Here is a 12395-nt window from a genome sequence, read left to right on the forward strand (position 1 = left end):
TGAGAGAAGAAATGGCGGTGTTGAAGGAGCCAACACGGTTATCACAGGAGAGAAAGAAAGAAAGAATGAAAACTGCAATACATTTGACTCACACTATAACGTTAAGAGAACGGAAATGATAATTTTCTGCTTGTACACCATCACCACAGCTGACCTCTTTTTGAAATCGGATAGCTTATGGGAGGAGGAGAAGGAGCGGCAGTTGCGCTCGACGCCAGAAGAGATCATCGTGTTGGAAGAGAGGGAGAGCGGAGTGATGCGGTGTTGAAAAGATATTGCAATTTTGCAATTCAGAGATGATCGTGCCATGGCTCCGAGGGGAGCAGAAAGATGAGATTTTGAGTGAGAAAGTGGGCTATAGACATTGAATGATGATTTAGCGAGTGTTATTTTTAAATAAAGATAGAAAGAGCAAAGGAACATTTGACTTCACAGTACCAGACATTCGATTTTGTTTTCGTTTCTCGGAATTAGCAATGCAAACAATGACTGGATTTAAAAAAAAAACAAAACTGAGGTTACCGAGTAGATAAACTTTTCAGACAAATAATGAGGAAGAAATTGAGGGAGAATGTATACAGTATTCTATGAACTCATCTGAATCCTCTTCACAAAAATCTCTTCATTCGTACTCGATTTAAGGGGATTTAGCTAGTAGAGAGACTCTGCAGTTTCAGAACTTTGGTCGCCTGGTCATCTGGCACGCTGCCAGCGGCTGGCCCTGCGCCAAGCTATCAGATGAACAGTGGGCTGAGCCGCTGCGCCTAGCCGCAACGCATCCCGAGGAAGCACCGTGTTCGACTCCACCCTAATCCGTGTGTGCGGATGTTTAGAAGATGAGATTAGTGTGAGCTATAACACTACCGGGATAAAAGTGGAGCGGCTCGCACGCATGGGAACGGGGGATCACAGAGAGTTGCAAGGCGCCGTCGCTAGAGAGCTCTGTTAGGTGACCAAAAAAGTCCATGCTGCCGGGGGCCTGGGGGTAGAATAAGTGACTGGGGGTGAGCGTCCCACACCAAGAAAAAGAAGAGGAAGGGACATTGCAAAAAATGGCGACGCGGCGACACGGCGAGGGCACCGCGATGGATGAATCGATAGGACGAAGCGGGGTGTGTAGGGGTGCGATGATGAGAAAAAATAGCGGAAAACGAAGAGACACCAGAGAGTTGAGCGCATGCGCATACGTGTCCGTGTCGCAGCAGAGGCGCTGCTGCAAAAGAGAAACCCTCTTGGTGATGAATCGGAAGGAGAAAGAACCCGACATGAGACTAGAAGCATGAAATATCAGTGTGCAAAAGGTCAAACTTTCTCCTTGTCTTTTCGACTTGAGTCTCGACGGGGAGAAAGTTCAGTTGGTTCAAGGTCCCGAGAAGAAGATAGAAATTTGTATGGTGTTGTGCAAGGCCTTGTTGACTAACCAAGGTCTTGATTCAAGATCAAGATATTCAGATAACTTAATCGAATTCAAATTTCACCTTGAAATAATTACGGTTACATCGAGAAAGATCAAATTTCTACGATAAGGAACGAAATGAATGAATAAATTGAAACTGATACGTCTAGCATCTATCAATCACAGAAGCTTATAAGATACAGCGATTGTCTCTCGCTTGAACTGTACAACATTCTTCATTCAAGACCGTTTTTGCAAAAAAAGAGTGAGAGGCGTGAAAACCGAGTTTCTTCGTGAGACCAAGTGGTTTGTCAAATTGCTGTCTCTCTTCAAAAAAGAAAGTTTGCGTACAGCTAAAAAGTGCATACTCTCTCTTCCAATCTCTCCGATTTCTCAGCACTGGCGACCCATCGAAATTGACTTTTTTCTCTTTCTCGGCGATTTGTTTGTCAGTCAGCGTTAACGTCAACACAAACACCGCAGTTTTAGGTTAGAACAGTCTAAAAGTGCATTCAGATCGGTTTTGGAAAGCACGCACGGTTCTAAGGAATTTCCAGTTGAATCAATGAAGGGGGTTTCATAAAGATTGGCAAGATGCCAAGAGACTGAAAATTACTGATAGCAAAACTTTTTGGTTAACTCCATCGGTAGAAATAATCATATGTTTGAATTTTCAATAATTTCCAACACTACGTTTCATTTATCGAACCATTTCAGAGTTTAATGTGATGAATTAACAAATAGGTTAGATTTTTAAGATCGATGATACCGAAACTTCCTATACCAAAAATTGACAATAAAATGCTGCAAAAATCATGAAAGAAGCATCATAAACATTTTTAGAGGCATAAAAGTGTAGAAACTCGAACAGAATAGTAAAAACTAAAAAAAATTTTAAGAAAGCAAACTTTTGCTTTCCAAAATATTAGAGAATAGATATCTCATCGAAAACATTCAACAACAGTTTCAAGGAATATGATTTCCACATGGTGATTCATCGTCTTGCTTTCCAAGAACCTTGAAATTCTAAAGAGCAGAATGAAGAGGCCTGTCCGAAATATCAAAATTAAAGTGAAAAAAGTAGAGCTAAAGAAGAACTAGCTGGAGAAGTCAAAAATGAAACTGATACCCTAGACCTTGTAGTATCAGAATATTGAAAACGATTTAACTGAGATGAATTCAAAGAATTCGAATTCGAACTCAACTTTTCAAAAATGAGAGTGAAATTTTAGCCGAGATACTAGGAACTATTAGGGAAAACAAAGTGTAACAAGTTATTTTAGAATCGGAGCATCCAAAAGTGTAGAAAGATTTACAGAAAGCTTGAAAATTCAAAAGTTCAAAAGTTTAAAACGAAAAATCTGAAAGCCCCCCGAAGAGGCGTGAGAAAGTAGTACGGTGCGAAACTTTCTGCATTTCGGGCTGTGGTGTCATTGCGTACAATGTGCATTCTCGCTCGCACACCGTACTTTCTTTTCAACGTTGCATTAATTCACATATTTCACATACATTATTATTGTGTCTCTCTGACTACAGAACAAATAAAAAAGGAAAATTTCGCAATCGGTGGGTGAAGTGTAAAATTTGAATATGTGGAATTGAACAGCTGGAGCTCCTTTTTCACTTTCAATCGATTGTTATTCGGTTTTTGCAGCTTAGCAACCCGGCTCACGTCTTCATGGAGATTCATCGACGCCGAAAATAAAAATGAAAGTGGTATTCCATCTGTGCACCATTATTTTCTTGCTGCTCTTCACATCTGGAACATTTTGTAGCACTCCCGGCTTTCCAAATGCAAGTTTTCATTGAAATTTCAATAAAACTTTAAAACAAAAACGTTTAAAAAATGTTTTAAATGCAAAAAACAGTAGGACATAACAGAAAAAGCAGGAGAAAATGTTTCTCTAAGTTATTCCTTCAAGAAAATGCAACTTTTTCTGAAAAAATTGTTTCAGGAAGACGATTCTGTGGAAGATGACAGTGCGGAAACAATACTCGTGTCAACAATCGATGGTCGTTTGAGAGCTTTGAATTCTCTGACTGGAGAAGTCAAATGGACGTTACAAGAAGGTTTCGTTCATATATTTGTTTAGAAAAATCAAGAACAAATTGATAAAACTTTGCTTAATTTCTGTCAAACTTCCAAATGTAAATTTTGTGGTTTTTCTTGCTAAAATCGTCAGAATCGAGTTCTTCTTAATACGAAAAAAGGCAAAAGTTGTTAAAAAATGCCCAGAATTCATTCGTTTTATCGAAAATAGAATAGAACCTCTTAAAATGACAAATTTGAATATATTAAACTGAAACAATGCTTTAAAAATTACCAAGAAGAAAAGAAAGTTTAAAAATTAAAATTCATCAAACAAATAGTGTGTAAATTCATTTTTATTCTTCTTCCAGAACCCGTCCTCCGTTCCCCATCAGCTGTAAAACAAGGATTTACCTTCCTTCCAAACCCAATCGACGGATCTCTCTATGTTCTGAAGAATAGTTCACTCAAGAAACTTCCATTCAATATTCCACAATTAGTTCACGCATCACCTTGTAAAGGAAACGATGGAATATTATATGCGGGAAGCAAGAAAGATGTCTGGTTTGGAATTGATCCGAAAACCGGATTAAAAGTAAGCAAATTCTTTGGTAATTCGAAAAAAAATTGCTAATTTCAATCAGTTTCAGATGGAAACTCTCTCGTCCGCATCAGCCGATCGAATCTGTCCAGCCAATCAGAAGCAGACGATATTCCTTGGTCGAACGGAGTATCGAGTATCTATGTTTGATGAGAAGAATCGGGGAAAAACTTGGAATGCGACTTTCAATGACTATTCTGCTCATTTGCTTCCAGAAGTGAATACTTGGCCATTCAAACATTATGCATCATCATCTCATGGATATATTCTCACTTTCGATAAAGAAACAGGTAAAATTTTCTTGAATTTGTGGTTGAAAAACTGGATAAAGTTAATAGTTTAGTAAACCAGACTTGTCACGGGCCGGGCCGGGCCGGGCCGAAATCAGGAAAAATTTTGGCCCGGCCCGGCCCGGCCCGGCCCGGCTCTTTTGAAACATTCTGAGTTTTTGATTTTTTTCTGGAAATTTTAGGAAAAATGTGAATATGTATGATAATTTAAGCATTTTTACTCTTATTTTCCGAAAAATTTTAAATAAAATTTGGTAAAAACGGGTTCCCATTTTTTGAAATCAAGAAAAATTTCGGCCCGGCCCGGCCCGGCCCGGCCCGCCCGGGCCGAACTCAAGAAAAATTTCGGCCCGGGCCGGCCCGATTTTTGACAAGTCTGTAGTAAACAGAGTTACACAGAATTATATAACTTTTAAAAACTTTTTAAAATATAAAAGTAATCTAATTTCTCTAATTTAAACTCTACTTAAGCTCTAATTTAATATTGGAGACGCTCTTCCGATTCATTTGTGATCAAATTTGAGTCACAATGGGCGGAAATCGCTTGAAATTAGGTCAAAAGACGAAAATTTCAGCCAAGACTCATTTTTTGTCAAAATGGCCAAAATTGGCTGAAATATACGAGAAACTCGTTATAAAACTGGATTTCTGGCTATTTGATACCATTTACAGCCAAAAATCTCAATTCCAACTGTAATTTGGTGTCGAAACCTCAATAAACAGTGCAAATTCATGTTCTTAAAACGGTACAATTACGAAAATAGATAGCAAGTTTTTATTCGGAAAAATTATAGGTTTCCTGTTATAATGTACAAAATAACTTTTAGAATCTAAGGAAAAATGAATAAGTTGCCTTATATATCTTTCAAAATGCTCAAATTCTTTTTTTCCAGGAGAAATGAAATGGGAAGCCGATCTGAAACAACCAGTTGTCGCATTGTATCTTCTTCGTGACGATGGTCTCCACAAACTTCCGTTCGAAGTTATGGGAAAAGAAACGATGGAGAATGTGGCAAAGGTAAGACAAAGAGCAATATTTATTGCAGAAGACAAAAAACCGAAAAACATTTTTTCGAAATTAACCAGTATCAGAAAATGAGAGAAAGACAACAACATGAAAAGCTTGAACAATTTGGGTGTGTTTTTGGGAAATGAATGAAAATTTTGATAGATTTAAGGGGGGGGGGGGCGTAGCTATAATGCTATTTGAAGTGAGATGCACCGTACATTTAGTTAAGATTATTGAAAAAAGGGATATAGTAGAATGATGGTGTCCGAAAATGTCAATAGAGCACAATTGCAAACACAAAATTCTACTATAACGGAGGTAATTTTTTGTTGACCTTATGGTCCTTCTGGAGATACTGGACGTTGACTTTCTGGATCGTTGTGGGCTTCCATGGATAGATCCTCGTCGTGGGTTGGAGAGCCCGCCGTCGATTTTTTGGATTTTTTGGAAAGTTGACTTCTGAATATTCAGGGATTGTATGGAAAACTTCCAGCAAATTGGAAACTCTCAAAAACACTTCTATAAAAAAGGAAAAGTGTTAAAATAGAAGCATAGGATAGAAAGAAACCGAATTTCAAAGGAAGTGCAAAAGCAAACCGAAAAATGGGGAAGGAATGAAGAAAACTTTCTGAATCTATCTGTTCCTGAATCTGGTTCAATCGACTACGAGTATTTTCTATATGAAGTGCGAAAGTTCTATTGTAAAAAGGTGCGTACCACAACAAACCATTCTTCTCTCTTTCTACTCTCACTTTTTGCGATGTTCGTAAGGAGCTGTATAGAATGGCTCGGGTTCCAGATGAACCTCATCTTCGACGTCTTCTTCTTCACTGTTCGACACACTGAAAAGTCTCGAGAATAGACTTGAATCGAAGAATAAAGACTCACCTATAGTCATAGTTCCTTCGAACCATGTAGCCGTGCACTGGACACAACGCTTTCATGACTTTGATGGTACCATCGGAATGGTATTTACAAAGACATGGAAGATCTTCACCAGGAGCCAAGTATCGACAGGATCCGTTGGTTCGAGAGGATTCCGTCGTTTCTTCCTCGTCATCACTTTGTTCCTACAAGAAAAATGAATGCACTGTTTTTTTCATTTATTTTACCTGTATAGCCGGCGGTAAGTCTTCAATTAATATTGACTGCTTACTCTTCGACGAATGATTCGAGTGGAACGATTTGACGGATCGAATATCCATCACAGAGAGTTTTACACTTTGTGTCGTGCTACTCTTGTGAAGTGTATTCAATGAGGCTCTGGAAGCTCTATGGACAGGAATGGAATGATGTGATTGGGCCGATATCGAGCTGCAATTTCATGGATCACACACGACATCATCTCACTTTTTTTGGTGATGTTTCGTGGTAGAATTGTGGTGATGTGATGTATCCATGCAAAAACATGCAACTCTCGTTTTTTTTGGTTTGGGTTTATTCAAAAACTAAAGGGAGTGATTGGGTTGGGTGGGTTGGTGGATTATTGTAGGTCATGCTCTATTCTATAAACACTCGCGAACTGAGAATTTTTGTTGGTAATGGAAAAGATCTAGAAATTGTTTTATCAATTTCTAAATAAATTCATATTTTTCAGAACATGCTTTAAGATGTTCTCAATCGAAAAACCATCTGGAAATTTTCCAGAAGTCAAGTTGGGGAAGACTTGAAACATAAACTCACGCTTTTCGTTTATCAACAATATACGATTGCGTAGCCAACACTATCAATGACACGATCTCCAACATTGACACCACAGATGCACCAATCCACAAACCAGTGAGACCACCAAGATCAGCTAGCACTGAAGTCAATGTGTAGGCGGGACTCTCTTGCATTGTTTCATAGTTCAACTCTTCGTAAAAGATCTGAACCATTGCCGCATTCTTTCGATATTTTTCTAGGCACATGAAATCTCCTGGTAGACATTCCATAACTTTTGCGGAGCCGGAAGGCCATCGGGCTGATGAGTAGGTCACTTCATAGTTGGTTTCTCTTTAACATCAAAATTTTCAATTCTATCCTTCACAAAGTTTCAAAGTAAAAAACTCACTGGCACGGTTGATGACAATAACAATCCGGAATCACCGCTTCTTTTCCTTTGGAATACAATTCTCCAAGATACAACGTTGTATTCCTGAGACATTCTCTCTGTTCCATATTCACAGCCTGACAAGGTTTTGTTTCATTCCCAAACATATCCGCTATTGGATACATTGGATCCGCACATCCACATGTATCTATAATCACTTTCTGAGCACAACTTCGATGACAAGCTTCTACAGAATATTGGAATCCAAAGTAGGCATATGTTCGAGAGTCTTCTCCACCATGACGACAATGACCATATGGTGGTTCCAGGCGGATGAATTGTTTCTGGAAATCGGTTGTTTCTGTAAGCATTTTCAACTGAAACCTCACCATTCTCACTCCAAACGATGACATGAATCCAGTTGGTGCCGAGTAACCGAATGCATCGGGAAACGGAACGATGTGTTTGTCATGTACCGTTATCCGAAAACCGACTGCATCTGTTGTTGGCAAGTATTCACTAACATTCGCATACAGTAAGACCCGAAGTCCATAGTTGGCTCCAGCTCTGTGTGATGCTACTTCGGCTGTTCGATTATAGTTGAATGTGTAGCAATTTCCGAAAGTATTATCATAATGAAGAGTGAAATCTCTGAAAGGAATTTAGTTTAGAAACTCTTGTCACTGTGAAAAGACTTACCGATCCATCTGACAATCTTTCTGATTGAAAGAACACTTCAATATCAACTCATCCAACACGTATGACATTCCTTCTTTTGCGGTCTCTGGCATTTCTCCAACAGCAAACATTAGATTCTCTTGAGCTTGAGATGTGATTGCGATATCATCTGTGAGCTCTTCAAACCCCAATGCCTGAGTTACTGCTGGCGCTTCTGTCGTCGTCGTTTCGGCCTGTTTCTCTTCTCGAGCACTCAACTGGTTTGCCACTTTCTTCCCGATATCCAGACTTGTTGCGACGGTTATTGGGCAGGTGAACCCCGAACCGACCGCAATGAGTGAGAGAGTGTGAACTTAGAAAGTTAACCAACACAGAATTATACAAACGGTTTATTAGAGCAATCTCAATGGGAGAAACACCATAGTTATAGGAATCTCTTCATGCATTGACGATGGTGGATGGTCCATTGGCGTTGTTGGTCGCATATGACTTGTCGATGTGTGCAGTTGAGAAGAGACTCCAGTAGGCGAGACGAAGACGATTGACTTCCGATACTGATTGGTAGCGATTCGATAGCTTATATTGACATTGAAACGTGGCAAATGTCATCATGATAAGAGTATTGAGTGCGTTTCACGTTGTTGGTAGGCTAAGTAATCCTCCTTTGAGAGTAACAATAAGTTCACCGTTGTATATTTTATAAATTACGTGGAAATAATCTACGAGTTAGATTGTACCAGTTGTGGCAATATAGCTGGGGCTATTATTGTCACGACACTGGGGGGCTGGGAAAAGAACTTCCGTAGTGGTAACGTAACGGAAGTTCGTTGCAGAATACCTCTGATTAATCAGAGGAAGAATTGCTGTCACTCGACGAAACGAGTGCTTTATTATGACCGACTGTCATCTTGCCTTTATTCGAGTCTGGTGGAAGGTGAGAGGAGTTGCGAGATTGTGAAGTTGATGGATATCTGTCATCATGCACTTCGTTGGTTGTAATCCTGCCTCTCTTCATCTTTAGTGCTTGATCCAGAGCTCTTTTTTCAGAAATGGTTTTGTAGGCGATTCCTACAAGTTCTTGGAATGTTCGGTCTTTTTGGTGATGTTTCTTGAAGACGGTTCCCATGACTTGTTGGGGCAGCTTGCCAATAAACGAATTGATGAAGAAGGAGTCATCCAATCGGCATCCCTTACTTCTAAGCGAGTATGCTAAGATGCAATATTTGTTTAGGTCCTTCTCCATATCCTCGAAACAGTCTTCGGAAAAAGATAACTTGTTGAGCTGGTGGATTAGGTTTTGCTTAGTGTCCTTCTCTCTGTTATATTGTCTTTCCAAGCTGTCTCTCAATACGTAGTAGTCTTCTTCTGACAGAGTCACCGATCGAAACATTGACTTCGCTTCCCCACTCAGAAGTTTCATGAGCAAAGCGTGTTTAAGCGTCACCGGAATCTCATCGTTCTCATGAACCAGAGCATTAAACAGCTGCATAAACATATTATATTCAGCTGGTTTTCCGTCGAATACTGGAATCGTGTTCATTGCTGTGTAGACCGTATTGTTAGTGATAAGAGGAGACGAGCTCTCCTGTGAGCCCGGAGGGTTCTGACGAAAGCTAGGTGAGTCCACCGCATCGTTCCTCGGCGTCACTACGGGTGGAGGTGGAGACGAGTTCTCCTGTTTCATTGAAGAGCTTTGACGAAGGATGGGAGTTTCCGATAGACTGGTCGATGGCTCCGGGACTTGTTTGTCCTTACTCGTAGTTGCCGGTTCTGATTCCTGTTTCTTGTCCGCAGCGGTTTGCCACGTTGGTTGGCGGTTTACGACCTCATACATCATTTCCTGCATTTTCTGCATGCTTTCCTGGATTGCTTGCATGTTGCCTTGCAGATTTTTGACGGCCCGATTTGCCGTGGCAGATGAATCCAAAAGCAATGTCTGAGTATGCTCGATTGTTCCGATACGTACAGCCAAATCATCCGCAAACTCGGCAATGTCTTGGGAGGCTTCGGATGAACCACGGTTGAGTATGTTGGACCGCGGGTGAGCTGAGAAATCCGAACTGTGAGTGCTCTCGCAGGCCTTTGTCGAGCTTGGCAAGTGTCGACCTGAATTCGACTCGAATCCTGGATCCAATTGATCCGATTGATTGATTGTCTTCTGAACCGATCGTTCAGGGATGTGTTGTTCTGGATGTGCACGTCTCGGAGCGATTCCATCGGTTGTCTGCGCATTTCCTGGAGCCAGAACATCGGATGGTGGTGGTGGTGGTGTTCCTGGGATCGCCGAAACGCGTCCAGATCGGAAGTTGTTCACCGTAGTTGTCACGTCTCCGATGAGCGTTATCATTTGATTGACTAGCCCTTCGTGTCCACGATCTGCCAGATGTTCCGATATTTGAGCCCGATTGGCTTCAAACACATTCTGCGCACAGAGCTTGTTGTTGGTCTTGAGCAGATCGATCGCATTTTCCGGGAGGTCCTCGATTAGAACCAGTTGATTGCGCAGTTGAGCCAGATACCCGTCGAGTACGGTGATGTTATTGGTGTTTCTCTCAAGTGCCAGAGAGCGGTTAGCAAGAGAGACGAGCGTTCGGGTTCTTGTTAACTCACGGGTGATACTCCATTTAATTGTTTTCATGGTCACCGGACTCCATTGTTCACTCTTTTCCTTCTTTTGCTCAGTCTTCTTCTTGTTCTTGTTAGCCATGGTTGGTTGGTTGGTTAGATGCTGCCGATATGGTCGACGAGTCGATGTAGACTGATATTGTTTTGTCGAACCTTCATCCTTATATACCCAATATCCATGCCCTGTTTTTTCCTGACCTTGCTCTGGTTTGCTAACCTTGATAAAATAAAGAGATAAGACTTGCGTGGTCTCATTATACGGTTACGTGTTACCGTGGAATTAGTGATTTCACGAGAGATTGTATCACTTTCTGTTGTTTAATACATCCTAATGACTCGACTTGTCACTTTTATCAGCTTTCGTATTAGGATTCTGTATGAATCAATGACGTTTTATAGCCATCAAAACGTAACTGAGATTCCTATTCTTGTGGTGATTCACATCGTTGGTTCCTGTGGCGTTTCACGGATTCATATGTGTTTGAGGTCCTCGTTGGAGAACTTTTGCGGAAGTTGCGCAGTCGTCTTCCTGTCAGTTGCAAAGTTCCTGATCTGTAACCTCGTCTTCTCGATGATCCCGTTACTTTGGGCCCTTTCGCGGTTTCAACGATACGACTGGAGATAGACCATCCTCAAGATGTGGTATGTCGGTGGTGGCGATTCTGTGGCTATCGATATGAGATTTCCGTTTGATCTCCAGAATCCGGACCACGCTATTTGATTCCGATCTGACATTTTCATCACCACATCTTTTCTCTAATTTGTCACAAAAATGACTCTCTATGAGCACCATTGTGCTTTCTTGGCTTTTACGTTAGACACCGATTGTGCTCTTAGCACCGATTGTGGCTTTATCAGAATAAACCTCCGTTGAATTTAATTCTGATGTATCTACGGATAAGCAGAGAACCTCTACGATAAGATTCAATGCAATCATTGATTGGATGAATACGATAATTCATAGTTGGTAGGAACGAGACTGTGCTTTGAGAGAATGACCAATAGATTTTAGTGGTGGTTCGTGAATAAGGTCTGTTTCACGATTGAGAAACTTCTCTAGTCTCGCTGGGATTAACGTCAACGATATGACGTCCTACCTGTGAACTGTATGTTGCCACTCGTTCGGATCCCACCCGAACCCATACAGACACTTGGTGAACAACGACTTCGCTCACGATGATGCACTCTTCGAATAAGAGTTTGGAAACTCTACGATAGAGTTCAGATTCCCTACGATAAGAGAAAGTTTTCCTTCGAGTAAGGAGATCAGAAGTCATCTGCCAGGATCCACTCTACCGATTTTACGTTTGATCAACGTAATCCTAGTTGAATAACTTTCGAGCTCTGCATTCTCTCACACCACCAAAGTTCGAATAACTCTGGTCGATGCACCATGTTGCGACGGTTATTGGGCAGGTGAACCCCGAACCGACCGCAATGAGTGAGAGAGTGTGAACTTAGAAAGTTAACCAACACAGAATTATACAAACGGTTTATTAGAGCAATCTCAATGGGAGAAACACCATAGTTATAGGAATCTCTTCATGCATTGACGATGGTGGATGGTCCATTGGCGTTGTTGGTCGCATATGACTTGTCGATGTGTGCAGTTGAGAAGAGACTCCAGTAGGCGAGACGAAGACGATTGACTTCCGATACTGATTGGTAGCGATTCGATAGCTTATATTGACATTGAAACGTGGCAAATGTCATCATGATAAGAGTATTGAGTGCG

General features: G+C 40.9%; 1 protein-coding gene across 1 annotated transcript; it reads left to right on the plus strand.

The window, feature by feature from the left end:
- Nucleotides 1-3321: 3321 nt before the first annotated feature.
- On the plus strand, nucleotides 3322-7146 carry GCK72_005096 (uncharacterized protein; the record flags this gene model as incomplete). The annotated part of the gene is made up of 6 exons (XM_053725029.1): nucleotides 3322-3466; nucleotides 3797-4020; nucleotides 4076-4316; nucleotides 5210-5334; nucleotides 6244-6451; nucleotides 7043-7146. The coding sequence occupies 6 exons, from the start codon at nucleotides 3322-3324 to the stop codon at nucleotides 7144-7146; spliced, it is 1047 nt and encodes a 348-aa protein (XP_053589223.1).
- Nucleotides 7147-12395: the final 5249 nt, after the last annotated feature.

The sequence above is a fragment of the Caenorhabditis remanei genome, chromosome II (genome assembly GCF_010183535.1).
Source record: "Caenorhabditis remanei strain PX506 chromosome II, whole genome shotgun sequence".
Classification (NCBI taxonomy): domain Eukaryota; kingdom Metazoa; phylum Nematoda; class Chromadorea; order Rhabditida; family Rhabditidae; genus Caenorhabditis; species Caenorhabditis remanei.